The following is a 21,788-nucleotide window of genomic DNA, read 5'->3' on the forward strand; positions in this document are numbered from 1 at the left end:
TCTTTCTTGCCAGGGATCCCTGCTTTCTCAGGGATGTAGATCCCTGAGCGATCCTCTGAGGTAATTCTCGGAACCGCCGCTCTCCTGGATCCCCATGCTGTCGGAGGACGCCCTGCCGAGACGGGAACGATCAGCGTCGGCTCGGTTTCCCTCCGGGCGGTTGTGGCAGCGTGCCGGGGCGGGAGGCGGCCATCATGGCGCTGCGCGCTGCCGCCGCCCGCTGCTGCCTCCTGACGCGGGCCCTGGCGGGGCCGGGGGTCTCTCGGCTCCCTCTGCCGCCCCCCGCAGCCGCCTCAGCCCCGTCGCTCTTCGGGTCCCGCCGGTTCCGCCCGTCCGCGCGGTTCGCCAGTAGCGGGGGTCAGGGCGCGGAGCCTGAGGGCCCGCAGCGGCGGGTGGTGGTGGTGAGGATCACCAGCCCCTTCGCCTGGCTCCGCACACGCTTCTATTACCTCCTCATCCGCCTCTACTTCGACCAGGAGTTCAGCATCGAGGAGTTCACCCGGGGGGCCAAGCAGGTGAGGAGAGGGGCAGAGGGGAAAGGAGCCCGGGCCCGGGACCCCCGGGGGGTTGGAGCCTGAGGGGATCTTCCCTCAGGAAGAGGAGGAGCTGAGGTGAGCTGAGCTGCCCAGCTCTTGGCGCCAGCGGAGAGTAACGGGCCGGGTGATTTTCCTCAGGTTTCGCTCATCTTCCCACATTCCAGGAGGGAATTTCCTAGCTGTCCCCCGGTCGGTATGAAGGGAGGTGCTTCCAGGTGGTTTGAAGGGGCAAAACACATCTGCTCCCGCCTGGTTTTCCCCAAATGACAAAGCTGAGGCAGGCTCAGTGCCTGTGTTTGTTTCTCCCAACCGATGACCCCGCTGAGCTGGGTCAGGAGGGTTACTGAGTTACCCCCTCTAAAACTGCAGCTCCTAACCTTAGAAAAACAACCAAACAAATTAATACCTTAAAGACACAAACCTAAAGCAACAGACCAGGTGATAGGGGACAAAATGTTAAAGTGCCTAAAAAGATTCAAGACAAGAAAAAAACTCCCAAACTGCACTGAATTAGTTGCTGTGTGTGCAGAGCCACCTGTTTTCCTTGCCCTGGGCTTATTAATTTGTTTTTACTTGCTGTGGAGTTCTAAACACTCAGTCAGCACTTCCCAAGCAGACTGGTTGGGGCTGCAGAGGCATTATTGTGTGTAGCTGTACCTGCACAAATGAGGGGAGAAGGGAAGCTGAGCTTCCTGAAGCTTAGAAACTAAACCAGATTTATACAGAAGTTTTATAGCACAGAGCTTCTGTTTGGACTGGGACCAGGGAAAGGGGAACAAAATCCTCACAGGTAAAGACAAAGACTTCGAGTTATCAAAAAAAGAAGAGTGAAAACCACTTAAATAAATTACAGTGATGCTGCTTTGCTTTTTTCTTTAATTATTATTAAGCTGTGCATTCAGTTGCCTGTTCTCAGGAGGTTTGATGCTTTAAATGAGAGGCTGAAAAGAAACCCTGTGTCTTCATTTCATTAATTAATGCTGGTGGGCTTCCGTTTCCATGGTGATACACTCTGTAAACACTGAAATCATGGGGTATTTGGGTAACTTGTGCCATAGTGATGGATGTGTCTGAAACAAATAAAACCATCCCAGTGTTATTTGTTCCTGAGGGCTTTTTGTTTGGTGTTGTGTTTTTTTCCAGGCCTTTTCTGTTGTTTCAAAGCTGCTGTCTCAGCGTAAACTTGACCTGCTGGATGAGCTTGTCTCCGCAGAGGTAAATGATTCCCACCTCTTACTCCAGCAGCTGCTTTTGCATTTTGGAGCAATGTGTGTTGTTGTCTGCAGATACTGCCAGTTCAGTTTAATTTGGGAAAAACAGCAGAAACCCTGAGCATCTTGCCAAGCAGATGATACACAGCCCGCTACTTGTCTCAGCTGGAAGGCCTCAGTTTCCTGCCAGGGCCCTGGGGCTGTGGCTGACCACCTGGCTAGTTAAAGATGGGTGTTTTCTGTGGGTTTTTTAATGAATTTTGAATTGCTGAAGTTGTCTTGGCCTTGCCAGGGGATGGGAGTAGCAGATGCAGCAGAGTCAAGGGGAGGAAATACCTCAGGTCTGTGCCTTGTTGCTGGATGTCAGCTTGTCCTGCCTTGGCAGCAAAAGTTGTGGTGCTGTTGTAGTGCATCCCCACTGGACAATTTTGCCTCCTCTCTCTGAGCAAGGGTAGCAATAAAATGTGAGGTTTTTTTCTTGTAGTTCTTCTGAAAGAGCATCTCCTCTCCCTCTGCTCATCTTGGTTCTTCAGGTGGTTGGGTCAGCACTGATCCAGAGGCCTCGTGGCACCAGAGCAGGGAGTGCCTGTGGCTGGGAGGCCACACGACTTTGGTGTTGCTTTGGCCAGTGAATTTTATACCAGCAAAATGTCCTAGAAGCCTGTGTTTTCTGGTGAAAATCACTTCTTGCTTCTGTATGGCCTCTGGATTTGTTTGTTGTTCAAAAATGGCAATTCAGATGAGGCCAGGAACTGTGTCTTTCTCATAGGTGTTGGAGGTGATCCCCCTTTTTCTCAGTCTGTGCACCACACCCTTCTATTCCTCCCAGCTGGGTAGGTCCTAGGTTGCTCAAAGACCACAGATGTGAAAGTGATATGGAAAAGAGATAAGCTTAGTGGTAATGGAACTGATTTTCCAAAGAAATTTGTAAAAGATAATGAAGAAATAATGACTGGAGGGCTAAGGAATGCACCCACAGAGAGAAAGCAGACTGTAAGTGTGATTGTGGAAGGAAGCTTGACTGGCATTTTCTGGGCCTTGCTTTGCAACTTCTGTTTAGACAGCCCCTTTTTCAACCTTTTTTTTTTTTTTAAATACCTTATTTTAATAACACTGGATGATTGTGGGGTTGCCCAGACTGCCCAGTGCTGGCTCCCTTCCCCTGCTGTGCGTGGCGTTACAGCTCATTTTATTAACAGCAGTAGAAAAGGTTGTGCCTTCCATTTCCTAGTGAAAAGCTGACAGTTCTTCTGAATTTAGGTGCTCCAGGTGCTGAAGGAAAAGATTTCTTTGCTCCCTGAGAGCCACAGGGATGCCTTAGCAGCTGACATTGATGCCATCATGTACACGACAGAGGGAGATGTGCGCATTTACTACGATGATGATGGTATGTTTGGAGCTCTGAACCCTTTCAGCAACATGGGCAGTCTTCTTCCCTGGTTCTGCTACTGAGCAGACATTCTGCTTACAGATGTGTTTCTGAGGGCCATTTCTCATTCCTGGTGCTTCTTTTCGTAGTTAATTTATATGTAAATCCCTCATTTCCTTTTCAACCAGAACCTGGGAAATTGTTAATAAAGTCGTGGTACTGCTTTGATCTCTGTTTAGGTCTTGCTCATTCTTCTTCTTTTGTAATTTCAGTTTTACATTATTAGCCCTTAGCAGTCTCAAAACCAATTATTCTACCATGTGCAGAAGGCTGTTGCTACAACAGTGAGAATAAATCTTGTGAGAAGAACAGTGGAGGCTGAATAATGAAAGAAATTCTACTGTCTTCACTTACTCTTAGTTCTAGGGCTTTTCGATGTTTGGTTTTTTTTTTAAGCCAATGATGTGTTCAAACAAGTTTTTCTTTTGGTTAACTACCAGCATTAGGTGCTCAGTTCTCTATCAGATGCAGCTGAGTAGGCTCAGTGTCTAACCATGGGTCTTCAGTGAGCATTTCAGATTTTCAGACCCAGTGAGCTTTTTCCTCTTTTGGGAGATAGGATTTCTTTTTCCTCTCAGTTTACTCTTGAGTTTCAACTCCTTTACATACTTCTTTAGCATCAGGAGCTGGCTTTGAACCTTGTGGTAGACAGTACCATGTCACACAATGCCCATGATAAAATAAATCCCTTTTCTCAGAGTACATTTTATTGCTAAACAGCATGAATATGGCTTTAATTAGCTATGTTGGTCAGGATTCTGTCTTGCACACTTTTTAAGTAGAGGCAGCTGCCCTTCCAGGGTCTCACTAGGATATATGCTGGATAGGAAACAGGAGTATTTGGCCTGTGAGGAAAGTGGGATCTACATTTATGCTCTGATTTAACCCAACAGGAAGAAAGTTTGTCAGTATCCTGATGCGGTTCTGGTATCTGAATGGTGCTAACCTGCCTGATGAAGTACCAGGTGAAACAAAAGTTTTCCAGATTATGTTTGGAGATGAAAGCACAAAAGAAAAAAGACATCTCTTAACAGCAAACTATGAGTAAGTTTACTTTGGTTTTTTTTTTCTCTCTATGTACATGCAGTAGCTGTGTGGAAAACAGTTTGGGAACTGGAAGTATTCACACTGTGCCAGTGCAGAAATTGAACTTCAGAAGTTGAGAGGTGAAGGTCTGTCAGAAAGCTGTGTTCTTAGTTACTGCTAGGAAAGTGAGTGCTTTCCTGGTGTCAGGGGTTTTGCTGTTGCTGCTCCATCCTGTCTGTGGGATCTGAATGGAAACACTCTCAAGTCAGTGCATTTTGTTTCTTACAACAGAATTAATTAATCTTCCATTTTGGGGCATAAGCCTCAGAGACTAAAGAGCTTTTATAGGAATTACTTTGAAGTCAATTAATTCTTGCTTTTTTCTTTTTTTGTTGTGAGTAGCTCTTTGAGGATCAAGTAGATTTTACTTACTGTAAACTTACTGTCTTTCCTTTTCCAGGTTCCAAAGGGAATTTACAGAAGGTGCAAAACCAGACTGGACAATTACACGGATTGAACATCCAAGGCTATTAGAATAAATACCTTCCACAGTCTTTTTATCTACCACTGGAGATGTAACAAATATCAGGCTTTTTTGATCTTTTTTTTTTTTTTTTTTTTCCTGCTTTCTCCTTGAAAAGAGGCAGGAATTTTGTATGGTTGATTTTCCAAAAATTGATCCTGAAACTTTCCCTATGCTGCAGCAGTGCAATAAAGCCTTTTCCCTGGAGAGGGCTGGTACAACTTTCATTGGTACTGATGCTCATCCAAGGCATTCACAACAGCTCAGTGTCCCACAGGCCAGTTCTGCTGGTATGTCAGCTTTTTATATTCTGAGAAGAAATGCTACTGCTTGAAGATAAACAAGACTCTCCTGGCTGGTGGCCCTCCTGAGTTATTTTCCTGTTTCTTTTTCTTTCCTAGGGACTGTACAATGTGTAATTGCATAGTATGCAAGATGAAATAGAGGTAGATGGACTTCTTAGATTGTCTAGCCTCAGCAGTTCATTTTGAGGTAATCTTGTTTTTGAGTATATTCTAGATTAAGTTAGAGCCATTATCAGTATTTGGTACAGGTCTGGAGTAAATAAAAACAATTTTTAGCCTTGCACTGGGAAATGGAGTAAAGATACATGTGTTTTGAAAAGTAACAACATTCCTTTCAGTTCAGTAACGTGCAGGCAATCCCAAGTTTAGAGGCTGATGAAATAAAAGTCAGTCAGAACCATGGACTTCAAAGAGGACCTGGCAGTGAAACTGAATGAAGTCCTCTACTTAAAATGCTTTTTGAACAACTGAGCAGCTTGTTAATATTAGATATTTCAACTGAAAAATTTCCCAACTTTCAGATTCTCAGTTTCTGGAACGTGAGATCCTTGGTGCAAGTAGCTTGAGATTTTTGGAGATCATAATATTTTCTTTTTTATCCCCTATCTCAACTTTAAAGATAAAGCTAACTTTCTAATCTAGAGATTCAGGCAGTGTTTTGAAAGTAAAATAAGCACAGCAACTGGGATTCACAGTGAGTGGGATTGAAAAAAGTGTAAATTTAATTTTCCATGGTTCAGCTCTTTTGATGCTGTGATTTAATGAGACTCATGTTTAAAGCTTATTAAGTTTTATATCAAGTGCTGGAAAAATAATTAAGGTATTTTGCTCTGTCTTGGCAGCAGCAGGAGCTTAGCCCTATAATGGAGAATTTGTGATTTATCCTCTGGACAAAGCTCACTGGGGACAGAGAGCCTCTTCTTCTAGGGAGAAACAAAATTATTTCTTGAGAATTCTATATTTGCTGCTTAGCATGCAGTCAGTCTGGAAAAGTTTGAGACAAAGTGAAAAATGTTTTTTATTCTGTGAGCCATTTCCTGTCCAGTTTGGCCACTGAATGATGTGCCAGAAGCAGCTGTGATCAGACATATTTAACATGGTATCAGGAGAACCAAGCAGGACACTGGTGAGGTGTGCAGATACACTTCTAAAAAAAGTTATTATTGTGGAGTAAAAGAAGAGAAAAACCAGTGAAGCCATGTTCATATTCAGGAGTATTTTCACATTAAAGCAACAGAGGTCTGTGTAGAAATGCTACTACTTCTTCATTTGGGTGACTTTATTAGTATCTTTTTTGCTTCCTTGGATATATCCGAACAGGGGTCTCTGTCAGAACTGATGATGGATTGCCCCTTTAATAGTGAGTGCTCCATTTTGGAAGCAAAGGCAAAGTAGACCCTTCTGTATGACCAGAAATATTTTTTGGTCACCATGAACTTGTGACTTGATAGGAACATGCCCCAGATAGGAACATGCCCCAAACTGATAACACAGTTTTGCTGAAAAATTGGAAAATTTCTATGTGCTCTTTTATGCTTTCAAGGATGTGCTTGTCTTGTAGGTTGGGGGGACAGCTGTGGGATGCTTGTGCCTTTTTCCTCTCCAATCTCCATTTTAAAAACTATCCTGGAGATTAAAATCTCCAGCAGATGCAGAATTACCCATGGCCTTGCTGCACCTTGAAAAAAATCTGAAAAGCACATCAATTACTAAGCCCACTGTGCTGGAAAGTGGTTGGCTTCCACAGTGAATAAAATTGGTGTAATTAAACTGGATTCATGGTGTAAATTACCCAGAACAATGAGGTCACACACTGGCTGGACTACCCTTCAGCTGTGAATGGAGATTCAAAGCACCATATTTTTCTTCCCTGGGCAAAATCTTGTGTTTTTGAGGTTCATGGGGGGGGTTGGGAAGCCTTTATTTATTTGTTCATCTGAAACTGTGGTCATTTTCACTAATTACTGACAATGCTCAGCTGCAAACAGCTGCGTGGCACGATTTCAGTGCAAGTGTCTGAATCTATGCTATACAAGCACCAATTAAATGTGGCCAACAAAAAAATAACTCATTAATTTGCACACCCCTCTCACCAGTAGATGGCCCTGGTCCCACAGCTATTGTGGGTGGGAAGGGGCTGGCATTAGTGAGAGTGTAAGACGGATAAAGAATAAGATGGTAGAAGCATTGATTATAACTTAAATGCTATTTAATTAATTGAGACCTGTCTAATTAAAAAGTCTTGACATTCTTACTGGCTTCATCCTGAGGCAGTGCTAGTGCCTTGTAATCATTTTAGAGTGGCAATTTAAAAGCATTCTTAATATGGGAAAGGTGAGTTGCACATGTGAATTCACACCTTAGTGCCTGACAGGAGCAAACCTGAGCTCTATAAACACATTTTCAGTTATGTTTATCATGGTAATTGTGGTGTCTTTCCCTCCTTGTCTGAGCATTGTGTGATTAATTCAGGAGCCACATTCAACTTTCTCCAGTTTTCAGAGCAAGTTCAAGCTTGACCTTTGCTTCAGGTTATATTTAGGAAATTATTGTCAAGTCCTATGGCTGAAAAGCTCTTTAGTAGTAAAAGTCATATTGCTTGTCATCAAACTTCACAAGTCCTTTGCTTCATTCTTTAGTCCTGGGGTTAAATTTGTTTCCTGGTGCCTCATTTGCTGCAGGTGAAGCCTTGGAGAGTCCTCCCAGCTGAAATGAGGTGGAATAAAAATGGGGGGGAGGGATTTCAGCTTCATCCCTTCCCGCTCAGGGATATGAGATGGCCTCAAAGCCCTGGCCTGGGTCTGGGCAGAGGTTCTTAGCTGTTTAAAAAGCAAGCAGTGCTTAGGTAGCTGTGCTCCTGGTTTTCCAAGGAAAAGACACCTGGGTCAAAGGGAGTTACACAGTGAGTATTGGGTACATAAGCCATAAGTTTCCTTCCTTGTCTTTCACTTTTTCTCCCCCCCATTGCTGGTGTGCTCTACTGTTCCTTTTCATAATCCTGCCCAACAGGGTGGAGGTTGAGTAAGTGTCTACACCTACACTGCTGAAAACACCCCTTTGTCACTGCTCTGTCTCCTTGGGGTCTTTTGTCTGCATGCAGTGACATATGCCTTGCCTAATACAAGGTTGAACTGAACTGAAATTGATGGGGAAACTGTCATGGATTTTAAAGAGAGCAGACTGCAAATTCTGTGCTGCCTTTCAGGTTACTCTGTCAGAAAGAGGCAAAGTAAAATAAGACACTCTGGTGTGCCATTTACTCCCTTCTCTGCTCTCACAGAACAAAGCTTTTGCTCTGTGAGGGAGAGGAGCAGGACAAGGGAAGCAAAGGGCATGTGAAAGCAAGGCCAGATCCCAGCAGTGCTGCTGGAAGGACAATGTTGGCCCACAGGACAAATCTGCCTTTTTGGCACTGGAAATCTACCCCCAGGTTGCTGCTGTTGCAGCATTTCATGTAGGGAAACAAGTGGTGACGTGAATGTTCCTCTGAATTCTTTTTTGCAGCAGTTGGCAGTAACCTTTTAGAGAGCAAGCTGTATTCCCCCCTGATTTGGGTGTGAGGGAAGGAGATTCTCTGAGTTTTGGAGATGAGAGCTGAAGTTCATGACCTTCAGTGTGCAGGGATTTCATGGTCTGGCTGGGGAGGCCCAGGCAAGGCTGCCCAGGTCAGGCTGGGCAGTCAGAGCAGTTCCAGGCTGCCTCTGCCTTACAGCAATCAGCAGCTGGCACATCCCTAGGAATCAGGAATGTGATGGGCCCAGGGGTCTGCCAGAATATCAGTTTCTGTGCTTTCTGGTGGTGTTAGGCTGCTTGAGGATCTTCAGTTCTCTTATCTGCAGTGCAGCCAAGCAAGGTCATTATTTGGGGTGGTATTTTTTTGTAATGTGTGAGTTGTTTTATAGTCTGAGAATTGATGAGTGTAAGTAATGGGTTGGGGGATTTTTTTAATACGCTTTCAAAGGGAACAGGGTTGAGGGACTGCAATTTAAAGGGAAGAGCAAGCTAATGAGAATTAATTTGTGTGGTCCAGAACTCGTGTTCTGCAAGGCACTGGCCATTAAACAGGTGAACATCTAATCCCTGCTGGCTGACCACTCATTTCTTGTATGTTCAAAGGAAATCTATTATTAAAATGTGTAATGAGCTCAGTCAGGCACTTTGTGCTTTTTACTTACCTGTGGGGTGACTGTTCCTCAGGTTTACCTCAGGCTCAGCCCCCTGTAGCAGATCCTTCTCAATTGTTAGGCTGTTCCCTATGTTTTTGTCATTACTGGCATTAAGTCACCTTTTTTTTTTTCCCTCTCTGAGATAAGAGGTATTTTTCCTAAGTTAGAACAATAGAGAAATGACTGATCCTCTGGGTGCAGTGAGGGTTTCTATTAATACCCAGAATTTTTGGTGGACTTGTGCTGTGAGGTGTTCAGCAGGCATCATTCCTCCTGCTGTAGTTGAGTCTCTGCCTCTGGAAGCAGTGGGTGCAGGAGAATCAAACCATGTGGTTCTCCTCTTGCCAGAAGCTTTCAGCCTTGTGTCCAAGAGGGTCTAAAACATTTGTACAGGGACTTGTGAAGATGGAAAACTCATCATGGTTGGGATAGCAAACTGTTAGGTAGTGTTTCTACTTAAAAGGTTCAGAAGCAAACTGACAGATGGTATTTTGAGTCTGAGTTCATATCTGCCTTCAGCTCCGTTAAGACAATAATCTTAATAAAGTCTTAGGTAGTGGGATTTCTCCTGTGAGCTAGAGAGGGCTTTCCCCATTCTCATTCGCATCACTTTATGGTGGTTTTTTTAATTTGCATTTTGTTTGTTCCTCTCTCCTAAACACCAGCAGTTGGTTGCAGCTGAAGAAAGTGTCCTGCTGCTGCCAAATAGGATAGATGTGCAAGGGAAGCAGTTTCTTCACCCAGTCAGTCATTCTGACATGTTTCATATTCTACTTTCAGATTCTGGATTGGAAAGAATTATTTTTTTAATGCTGTGTTGTTAAGGGAGGCTGTGGTTGCATGATGGAATCATCTGAATCTTTTTTGCTGAGTTTTCTGCCATTAGAGTGTTCCTGGGTGCAGGTTGTGCTGCAGGGTCTCCTGCTTTCATTTCACTGAAGTTTTACATGGGGTTTGGCAGGGGTAACCTGGTGAAAGGTGGTGCCTGCACTATACTGGAGATCTGCTTAAGTGATCTCATGGCTCCTTCTGGCAAAAGCTGTGAAATTATAATAGCAGAAGTAGAGAGAGGAAGGAGATCAAAGGTAGATGGGGATGCAAGACTCCTGTAAAGAGGAAATTGACTCTTGAGAGCAGAAGCTGTAACAGCTCTGAAATGGAAGTAAGTTTAGAAAAACTGAGCTAAATAAGGTTGTGGAGGGAATGGATGCTGCTCTATAGCTGCTCATCTCTTCTTAGAGGTGGGTATTAATTTTTCTCAGAAATTTCAGTGTTACACTTGCTTCTTGCCAGGACACCACCTCAGAATCCTACAAGAAATTCTCTTTTCCACTGCCATATTGGCAACCTAAAGAGGCAGTAGAATTTGTAAAAGTAGGATAACCTCTCTGTTATGAGAAGAAACCAGCTCTAGAGCATTTACAGTGGCTTGCCTCACTTCTGAGGGAAGAAGTCATAAGAAAACTTTAAAATGGGAAGGCACACCTTGCCTGCCTTTGCTGCTGAAGGTTCCTTCTCTTCAGCAGCAGTCAGTGCTGCTCCTCAGGCTGGCTGATCCATTCAGTCTGCCTTTCCTACTTACTTACTTTGCTCACAGATGCATTAATCTCACTGGAGTCTCAGAATCCTTTGTCTTTTCTCAAACATCTCAGTGTCTCTGCCTGCCTGGAGCTGAGCACAGTGCTGCAGAGGAGCCTGCTGCCTTTATCTCCTGTTGGAATAACTTCCTCTCATTTTATACTTCAGTTTGGGTATTCTCAAGCATGGTTTGGAGGATCTTCTTTCTCCTGTTAAGCACACCAAAGATGACTTGAGATTTTTTTCCCTAGCATTATTTCTGGCCCTGTGTGTGACCAGTAAGGATTTTGTTCCTTGTTCCATTGGGGTTTTTTTTCCCTCCAATAACACATTACTACCACAGTCTCTTTTCACTTTGTTTTTAGCCCTGTCTCTTCCTAGTCTTGCTGAATACACTCTCTATTCAGCAAGCTCTTCCCTTCTTGTTCCTTTTGCTTTCTTTATGGTGCACTGATTATTCTTTTGTCCAGAGAAAAATATAAATAAATCTGTTTCAAAGATTATGCCCAAAGCTACTTAAAAAATAAAATAAAATTTGCTGATTTAGCCATGCAAACACTGCCAGAGGTAGCCAGCATTCATTTCCTGCCCTTAGATTTTTCATGAGCTCTTATCTTGCTGCTTGCCTGCACATTCCTGCTGGTTCAGGGCACTTGAACTCAAGGCCTGTCTGGCTGCAAGTGATTCTGGAAGCTCAGGCTCACTCCTGCCCAGGTTTCTGGTCTTCTTCTTCTTATGTGACTCAACCTCCTAACTCTTAGTATGCCTTATTTGAGATGTGAAATGTGGCCATTCAACCAGTTAATCCAGCCAATTGTTTGAGCACAAAAGACCTAATTTTTGCTGTAGCTTCTGTGCTGCTTTGCTAGCACACTGCCCCTCTACCTTACATTTACATGATCTTTCCTTGCTGTTAACATTTTTCTTGAACTTCCACTAGACATCTGCTTAAAGAATCCTCTCTGTACCATCTGGGGGTAGAAGGAGCTCAAAGCAAAAAGGGCTCAGTTAGATCTCAGGTGTTGGTTGCTTGCTCTTTAGCTGCTTTGCTGGGCTGTGTGGTTTGTAAGAGTTGCTGTGGAGGAGTTTTGAATTGCTTTCTCATCTTTTTTGATTTCTTGTTTGCATTCACAGCAGGCTGCCTGGTTTAGTAGTCTTCTACATTTCTCCCTAGTGGACTATGTTTCCTCTGGTTTTTTTTTCTGTGAACAACACCATATGTAATTGTTTTACCATTCTTGCTGTCTTCCTGAATGATTTGGTAACTATTTTGGAGCTTTTCTCAAGATATACATCTCTCTCTGAACCGTGTCAGTTCTCCGTGTTCTCAAGTGAGTGCTGAACAAGACTGGTTTGAAACCCACAAATTCACTTTATCATATTTCCATTTTCCTTGCCCACATTTCTGTTACATTTTGTGTAGATCTGGCAGCCCCATGGCAGTGTCTCTGCTGACTCCACAGGGATCTGGGACATGGGGCCCAGAAGTGGCCTGATGCTCTCACTGCAGGTGTTCTTAAGCTGTCATCCTGATTACTGATGAAGACCACATCTAGATGGGTGGGCTTTGTCAGTTTTGTTCAGGTTTTTGTTTGGTTTTTTTTCCTTGCCAAATCCTGCATCCCTCACAATGTTTCACAAAGTAAATCTGAATAATTTTGTGATTTCTGTCATCAGGCCCTAAATGCCTGAGGTGCTTCCTGCTCCATATTCACAAGGTTGAAGTGGCACGTAGTTAAAATGCTGTTGTTATAGTAGGAATTATTTTATTGAGTCATATTTTATTCACATGCTTTTTCTCATTCAAGGTTCTCTGGTCTGCATCAAACACTTGCATGTTAGTCCTGCTGTAGCAGCTCAACTTAGATTTATTTCTAATGCTGCTTGGTTTGTGAAACAGTTCTTTTGAGTTTTAGCTTCTGTCTTTTCCTCATTTCCTCCTCTTCAGTTATTTTTCTTCCCTTAAGAAATTGTCCAGAGATGTTGTGTTCTCAGTGAATATTTAAATATCTGGCCTGAAATGTAGAGCAAAGATCTAAAATGGCAGTTTTATGTGTTCAGGAGGTTGAAATGTAGCATGGTTATTGTCACTTGTTTAAATAGCTTTAGTTTTGTGGTTTGGTTTTGTGTTTTAAGTTTCCATCCCTTTATTCTCAATGCTGCATTCCATCCTAATATTCTTGGTGGGGATTTCTACCAATGCAGACAAGAACCCCACCAAGTAAATGTGGGAGAAAAGTCACCTTGGCAATACAGGGGTACTGCCCCTGGGAAAGGAACACTGAGGAGGGATGCAGATTTGTAACTCTTCCTGTTTTGTTTTGTCTTCCTAGGCCAGAGCAGGCTGTGCTGCATGGAATTGCTTCAGACACTCTGCAAGCTACTGCCAAAATTCTTAAACCAGACACTGCAGAGCTGTGTGTGGGCATCCTTAGGCAGTTTTTTGAATAAAAGGCATCAGAGGAAGTCCCTGTGTAGCACAAGGCATAAGCAGAGGGGTCAGAGGCATGTGTAAATGCTGGCAAAATATTCCTGGTGTTTCCATCTGTTTCCATCTTGCTCATCTTCCTCAGGCTTAGTTCCCAGGTGTAATGAAACTCCCACAGAAGAGCTGTCCTGTGTGCTTGCTACACTCCTTCATGCTTTCCTGAGTGTGTGGCTGTTCATCCAGCCCACAGGGCTCAAGTAACCCTTCAGGGTATTTGTAATGAGGGGGAGGTACAGAACCCCCAGTTACACAGCACTCCTGGAAAGGTGTTATACACACACACACAGACTTTAATGCATGTGTGCCCTGTGAGCCAGCCATGGTAACCAGTCTCCCTAAATCACTGAGAAGTGAAAAACCTGTTTGGCATGCAGCTTTCAGAGCATTTTATTTGATACTGTTATTTGCAGCTGGAAGTGGAGAGTGGGTGGAGGAAGTCTTGAATATGCAGGTTTGCTTGCTGAGCAGAACCCTGTTCTGCAGCCTTGGAGCTTTGCAGTTTCTGTCAGGCCAGGTTTGAATTCCTGGGTTTGTGCTTCACCAGCCTGTTCTTTCAGAGCAGGAATTTTGCTTGTTTGTGTCCTGACAGCTCTGTTCTGCTCCATAGAAGTGCTAGGGATTGCATAGTTAACTCTCTTGTGTTTTAAGTTTTGTGGATTTCTAGGAGTTTTGGTTTCTAAGTTGTTTAGGAACTTTTGTTTTGGTGTTTTAGCTATTTTTTTTTTTTGGTCAGAGTTGTGACTGGAGTGCATGTCCCATTGCCTGCTTTATAACCCCACTTGGAGTCCTTTTATAAATCTGAGCCTCAGTTTCCCAGTGTGGTAAGTTTTCTGAAGAACTACTCTGAACATGTTCAGGAGTCCTTCTGTGTGTTGTGTTCCCCCAGAGCAGGAGCAATGACTTTCCTCTCTTCACAGAGTGCAGCCCAAAGCCCAGCTTGGCATGAAACCAGACCTGTTCTGCCTTAGCATGGGCCTGGAGCAGCAAAATAACCTCTGGTGGTAGCTGAGGGAGAGCCTGGCTGCCCAGAGCAGCTCTGTGCTGCTTTCCTGGGAGCAACAAAGCTCTCCATGAATCAAACTGCTTGCTGTTTGTGCTTCAAATACTTCCCTGACCTATATACCAGACTATAAAGCTTCCTGTTCTAATATTGACTTAAGACTTAAGTATCAGTGGCTTATTTTTCTATGTTATAATTCTCTTTCCTACTGAGCAGTCCTCTGGGATATGCAGAGGGCCAAAGTCAGACCTTGCCAGCAGTCAAGATGAGGAGCTGGGGGGGGAGGCATGTTCAGGGTATTGATGAAAAGTGGCAGAACTTGAATTGCAGTGCAACACCTGCAGTATTTTGGTTCAGCAATCAAACTGTGTAGGGTATTACTTGACAAAATAGAAGAAACAGCTCTCGTTCTGTTGCAAGCTCTCTCCTCTATTTGTTACTTACCTTAAAGCTTCATCTTATTTAGCAGCTCTGACCCAGACTTCTCAGCAGCTGTTCCTGAAATGCTAGAAAAAGAAAGCAGAAGGTAGTTCCTGCTTTTATATCTCTGGATAACAGCTGTGCCTTTTGGAGAAAAGAGAAAATAGGCAGTGATGATAAAAACTTGCCATGCTCACCCTGATGGGTAAAGAGCAGTGCTGCAGCATCTGTTTGCTGCTCCTCAGGTGGCATCAGTCACCACACAGTGCTCCTGGGTGCTCTACACTGCAGTTGAATTGTGACCAAAGAAAGGTTGACTGCTTTCCTTTTTTCCTATTCCCTCTGTTACTGATTTGCCATTTTTAATTTTTAAAAGTTCTGTCCTAGCCTGGGCTTTCAGAGGAGTGCAGGCTGCTCAGAAGTCACTGGGTTCTTTGCTCAGCTATCAAAGTGGTCCAGCAGTCATGAGCTTTGTGCAATAAAACCCCAACAATAAACACTGAGACCTCCCACCCCCCTTTTCTTTTTTTTTTTCCCCTGCAAGATAGCCAGAATTTTCTCTGGACACTAATTTCAGTATTAACCATTTAAGCTGCTTATGGGAAGGATGCTGCAGAGAAGCAGTGGGTGGAAGTGTTGCAGTCCTAGGTTTGGAGGTGCAAAGTTTTAAGCTGTGCAAGACCCAGGCTCTACCCTCTGCAGCTGGGCTGGCTGGGGGTGCAGGGGAGCAGCAGAGGTGTGCTGGGTCTCTCCTCCTGGAAGTGATTGCATGTGAGCTGATGAGGCAGAAGAGGCAAGGGCTGTTGCAGATGAAAAACCTCTCCTGGAAAAGTCAAAGCAGCAGGGGCTGCCCTGAGCATAGCTCATTGCAAGAGAAACTGCTGCCAAATGCTGCAAGGAGCAAGCCAGCATCAGCTGAGGCAGATTTTTTTCACATGGCTCCTTGTGATTGGACTCCGTGGGCTGAGGCTGAAGAAGAAAGAGAATCTTGAGAGACAGTTTTGGAAAGTTTTTATTGTTTCTGTATGGAAAGCATATGTTTTCCCTTAGCATCACAGTTGCATTCTGTGGGTCTGCGTGTGCTACCTTGAACTGGCTGTTTATGAAGAACATGAAGTGCTCCCTGGTGGTAGCATTTATCCTCTCCCTGCTTTCTGCCAGGGAAATTAATTGCCTTACTAGTAAACACTGTTCCTGGAGCTGGGTGTATAGGGGAGGAAAAAGTTCGTGGGTGGGCTCTTTGATACTCCTGCAATCTGCAGAATACCTTTGTGCCACATGGCTGAAAGATTCTGCTTGCTCTCTGCCTCAAGAGGGAGAAGTTTTACTGAGGGGCAAAGAAGAGTGTAAAAACACTCCTGAAGTGACAGGATGTGCCAGCGAGACACTGAGGGATTTACCCTTCATAAAGTCATGATTAATTGGGCAGGATTATGATGTAAAGCTGAAGTCTGTCCTGCCAAGGATTTAGCCTGAACTGATGCTTTTGATGTTCCCAGTGCAAGCTGTTGCTGTGAATGCTGGACAAAAAGTCCCTTCAAGGACTGAGGGTCACAACTGGCTGGAGCTGGAGCTGTGGCAGTGCTGCTAACACTGTGAACTGTCCACTGCTAAATCTTTTTGTTAATTTGCTTGCTTACTTGCAGTAACAGCTCAGCAAAGTTAACTTCCTTACTAAAACATTTTTTTTAATCTAGCAGGAGGCAAGGATACTGTCTTTGACTTGTAATTTCAAAATTCTTGAACTCTGGATGAATGGATGTGCACATGACTTTTTCATTATTTTGCATTAAAATTCAGATGGGTTTAATTTAGACCAAAATAATCTTTGCTGTACCTTAGAGATAACTTTGGCCTTGAATGTTTATGGAATCAGACTGTAGTTAATTCGTGCTCATGCTAGGAAAAATATGCAAGCACTGAAGTAGTTTAACCAAAAATAGGTAACATTTTTACCTGTCTTTTACCATCACAGTAAAGAATGGTCTTAGGAACCTCTGATGTTTGGTGATCACAAAGTCAAAACCCTTGTGGGGTAAGTGAAGCAGATGCCTGAACTTTTTTGTAGCATTTTCTCAGTTACCAGCATACACTTACATAGAGGGGAAAAATGAAATTTGGTAATATTTAGAAGTTTAACTCTTTGTATCCTTATCTCTGTGAAATTTAAGATCCTGCTTTATGGTTAAAGGAAAGTAAATTGCTTCATTGTTCCATTCCTACACCAGGCACTTTGAAGTCCTTTATGTTTCCATTGTGTGAAGTTACAGATACCCAGAAAACACAAACACTGTCCTCTGCTTTCTCAAGTGATCTCTTACAGATGGCAGAGAATTGTTAGTGATCTTTTTGCCATGAATGAGCAGGTTTGTAAAGGAACAATGTTGATTATATGTTTATAGAAAACACATTTAAGTCAGAGAGACTTCACAAGTGAAAAAACCCTTTTGCATGTTTCTGTTTTGTTCCAAGTGACTTATCATAGCTGTAGACATGTACAAAAGTGTTTATAAGTGGCCAGTATAACCAGTACTTCTTTTCTTACAAAATTTGACAAGGATAATCTTACTTTGGTATTGGAAATGTTTGTACTCACTGAAGTTGATAGGGCTTGTATCCCCCTTCTGTGAATGATAGCAGAAACAGCTTTGTAAAGCAGTGCAAGTGTTTAGGAAAGGAAATGCTTTGTAATCAGAGCAACCCAAGGCTGCATTGAAGTTAGCAGACAGCTCTAAGGGCAAGTCAGAATGTTGCAAGGTCAGCCTGTCCTTCCTGCTTATTATTTGCTGAAAGAATAATTCCTGGAATCCTTGATTACAGTCAGAAACATGAACTTCTTATCTGAAAGGCAACATGTGTCAGTCTGCCTTTATGTTTGGGGATTAGATCTTGATGAAAAGTGAGAAAGGCCTGAAGACTTGTCTGAATAAAAAGGTTTCAGACACTTTCTTTTCCCTGGTGTTTGGTTAAAGACATTTCCGAATGTCTCCTTATTACAAGGGAATAGGAGTTTTAGTTAATGTATTTATATAAATATTTTAAACCCGGGGAGGAGGGTTTATGTGGGAGAAAGATATCCATTGCCTCTCTATCCTTACACCTCTCAGCAGTGTAGAAATGTTTTCTAGGAATCCTGTTCACAATTACCAGACCTGCCATGTTCTCAAAACATCACAAGTGTGGAAGTAAAATGTACTTCCAGCAGTCTCTGAATGTTTGTAAGGATTATAGTGGACTGGTAGGTTTCCATCACAAGGCAGGGAGTGGTTCCAGAGGCTTTGAGAGGAGGCTCAACATGTTGCCAGCAAGTTTGGAACACATGGTGCCTCTTTAAAATCCCTTCTCCAAGAAAGATCCTTAAAATAAACTCATTTTCTGTAACACCATATGTAAGCTATTATCAATCCTAACTTTTCCAAGCTCATTGTTCAGTGGTCTCTAAAGGGAACCTTCTCCAGCAGCAGGGAGCCTCCACCTCCTGAAATGCAGAGGAAATGTGCTCAGAAAAAAGGAAGGAACCCTCCATTTCAAAACCCAGAGCAGAATTTAGAGGCACAAGCAGACAAGGTTTATAAGAAGCTAGGCAGTGGCTTATTCCTGCTGGCACAGCTAACCCTAGTAACTTAAGAACACCACATTTTTCTGTTTCTTTAAGTGCAAAGCAAGCTCTTCCTCTGCCTGTTCACTATGAGCACACCCAGTTTACAAAACTTAAATTTCCTGGCCTTGCAGTGCTTGTCTGCAGGGTGTCAGCAGCAGAGGTGCCAGGCTGGCTGGTGGCAGCACCTCCTGGCCACCACCACCACCATGCAGTGTCTGAAGAGCAGCTCTGGGCATGGGGCAGAGCTGAGAATGGCATCAGGAGGCATTTGGGACCTTCAAAGGGACCCTAAAGGCACCTTCAGGCCTCTCTGAACTATTGCTGCTGCATTTTTTCTTCATGGTTGTGGTAACAGCCATGTGTTGAATTCTCTCTTTGAGGTTGGGTGCAGAGGAGGCAATTTGAAAGACATCAAGCAGATCAGAAGGGTTTCTCTCAGTGCATTGCAAGAGCATTGCTTATCTCCTCTTGACAGGACTTGCAGTGCAAACACAGTAGTGAAATGGAGCTGAGTTGCAGGTCTAGGCTTCATAGGGAAAAAAAAAATCAAGTGTTTCAGACCAGAATTCCTTCTTTCAGTCCTGGGTTTTTTGGGCATACATAAACCCCTGCTACATTAATGTCCCTTAAAGCTGTGCTGCATGTCCATATGTGATGTGCTGAGCTCACCCCTAGTGAGCCTTCTGAAGGTACCAGGAGCAGACTTCTCAGCCAGACTGTTTTCTCAAAGGGTGCTCAGATCACATCTTTGAGGTTTCTAGGGCTCTGGGTAGATACTAAGATTTGCATGTATATTGCATTTAATTTTGTGGATGACTAATTTTGGGTTTTTTTCTAGGGATACTAGAGCTTTTAGGAAGCTTCTCTCAACAGCATGGCTTGCCTATGTATTTATTCTTTGGTGTGATCTCTGTCCACATTACATACTGTTTTAACAATTTTTTCAGATGTGCTTAAAGAGTACCCAAAATCCATTTTTTTTTCACCTAAGTGTAAATGCCAAACCTGGGTAGTTGCTCTGGGAAATCTCAGTAGGTATCTAAGCAGCTTTGCATGTCCTCACCCCTGATTTTTGGATAGAGGCAGCAGGAATTTGTGCTTGGATTCAAAGATCCTGGGTTTGGTATTGAAATGATGCCATTTGAGACTGGTCTGGTGACTGCAGGGACCTGTGTGTATCAACCAGCTGAATTCTTTCAGCTCTCAGTGACTGAGATGAGGTAAATGTGCCTGATGATCATCCAGGAAGAAGAAGGGGAAAGGGGATTGAGAGGCTCTGACTGAAAAAAATGTGCTGAAAAGCTTCTGAATTCTGCCTTACTTCCAGTGCAGTGGCCTGAAAGATGCTAAAACCTGAATCCACTGCAGCTGGGATCAGCATTTTAAAAGTAAAATGGAGGTTTTGAGGTTCATCTCAATGACTGACTGATTTAATCAGAACTGCATAATGGTGAGCTGAGACCTGAGCAAAGTTCCACACTCTGCTGGCTGAATTTGATCAGTTGCAAATGAAAAATAAATTCACTGGTGTGAAGGCTCATGCTTTGAATCTGCCCCTCCTCTCCCTAGGTGGATAACATGTCAGTGCTTCTGGAAAGAGTGAGTAACCAAAGCAAGAGATTTGGTTAGGGGGGAGAGTCCACTTCCAGAAAGCTAAAAAGGGAAAATCATTTGAATCAAGGAAGTTCTTTACTACATCACTTTGGATAGCAGCCCAGTTAAAAAGTGGGATCAGATTGACAAATGAGAATGTTGCACTTTTCCCCAGAGTCAGATCCCTCAAAGAAGAGCAGTGCTGCTTGGGAGAACCTCTTTTCTCTCAAGCGCTGCTGGACTTCTGGAAACTCTGGGGCATGCTTTATTTTATTGCAGATTTTATTGAGTCCTTGCAGGATTTACCTAAACTGATAATCCTCCCTCCAGGGAGTTTTGCCTTTCTAATACCTGTATTCTAATCAGTTAACCAAACCAGGGATTAGTTCAGATGGCTTGGAATCCTGAGCTGGAAGTTGTCATCCAAATGTAGTCCCTAGCACTGCCTCTTAACCTTACAGTTTCTGTAAGGCAAACTTAGAGAAGTGGGTTTCTTTTCAATAACTCTAGCAGGAGATTGTTCCAGTTCTTTACCAGGTGAGTAATTTGAGCATAAGCATTGCTTGGCTGACACTTGCCCTGACATCACCTTTTCATAGCTTCTGCACCCGGGCAGTAGTTGAAGGGTGAGTTTGTCTTCTGGAGATCTATCCGTGCATGTTCATGGGAGCACAGATATTTGTGTGGATCAGCTGGATATAACTGGAACACTTGATGTGCACCAGAGTAGTTAAAAAAAATCAAGCTCCTGTCTTTCTTGTCTTTTTCCTTGTTTTTTCCAATCCTGTCCTCATGGGAGTTGGCAGACAAGGAGTCTGTACTGAGCTGGATCTCAGTAGTCTGCACAGTACATAAAAATACAGACGAAGATGGGCAGCTGGAGTAGTGTAAGTCATAGCTTCAGACTAACTAGCAGGTTTTGGACCAAGGCAATATCCTAACTTTGGAATGTCAGCACTGGTGATTATCCCTGCCAGGCCCCACCAAATGGATAATTTTCTGTATAGGGCAAAATCTTAGTTTTGTCTATGGGTTGTGTATCTTTCTGGAAGCTCTGTCAATGTTTATCATTAGCCTGTATATTTTGTGGCCCAGAAATGCACTTTTAAAAGCAGGAAATAACTTGGTTGGTGAGCTGTTTGTCAGCTGAAGCCTGTATTTTGCTGCAATGCCTTCTCCACCAGGCACAGCTGATAATGGGGATCAGTTTTCACCTTCTCAGTCTGAACTACTTCTCAGCCAAGGCATTTAGGGTTCCTACCACACCTGCAATTCCAGGGAACACAGAATAAGTATTTCTTTCAAGGTGCTGCATTTTATCCTACAAAGATAAAAGGGTTAAAGGTTATTTTTGGATGTGGTTCTGTGGTGATCTCAATTGGTGTTTGTGCAGAGGATAATGAAAAGTGGGTTTGGCTTTAGCTGTCTTCAGTTCAGCAAACAATTTGTCCTACTTGAAGAATCCACATTCTTTTTTACTCCTCCTTACAAAACTGTTTCCAGACAATTATTTTGCACCTTTTTCTACTCCTTATAGCTGCAAAAAAATCACAGGTAGCACCATGGGGAGCACTGAAGTCATAGCAGAGTAAGGTAGGAAAACTGAGAGTAAGGTCTGTAGTGTGATGTGTCCTCACCAAAGCAACCTGGACTGGCACTGATTTCTCCCTCCACCTTTCACTCTGATCCTACAAAGTGCTTCAGCTCTTCTGGTAGTAACATGATTTGGGTGTGAATTTAGGTTGTGTAAACCCCTGCACACCAGAAACATAAATTCAATGTGTGTGTGTTTGTGCCCTACTCCTCTTTGGATGCTTTCTCTTGGTTCATTGTCAGCTGTAGCACTCTGCTGCTCCCTGGGCTGTGTGTGTTTATTCCTGTGGCATTTGGAAGTCAGTGAATGACACGCAGA

The 21,788-nt window shown here is 43.4% G+C and overlaps 1 protein-coding gene across 1 annotated transcript; it reads left to right on the plus strand.

Annotated features, from left to right (window-relative positions):
- The first annotated feature begins 179 nt into the window (after positions 1-179).
- Positions 180-7,640, plus strand: MAIP1 (matrix AAA peptidase interacting protein 1). Its single transcript, XM_008495987.2, has 6 exons — positions 180-515; positions 1,680-1,751; positions 3,008-3,134; positions 4,070-4,220; positions 4,663-4,778; positions 4,820-7,640. The coding sequence occupies exons 1-5, from the start codon at positions 195-197 to the stop codon at positions 4,739-4,741; spliced, it is 750 nt and encodes a 249-aa protein (XP_008494209.2). The 5' UTR covers positions 180-194; the 3' UTR covers positions 4,742-4,778; positions 4,820-7,640.
- The last annotated feature ends 14,148 nt before the right edge of the window (positions 7,641-21,788 follow it).

The sequence above is a fragment of the Calypte anna genome, chromosome 7, assembly GCF_003957555.1.
Source record: "Calypte anna isolate BGI_N300 chromosome 7, bCalAnn1_v1.p, whole genome shotgun sequence".
NCBI classification, from domain to species: domain Eukaryota; kingdom Metazoa; phylum Chordata; class Aves; order Apodiformes; family Trochilidae; genus Calypte; species Calypte anna.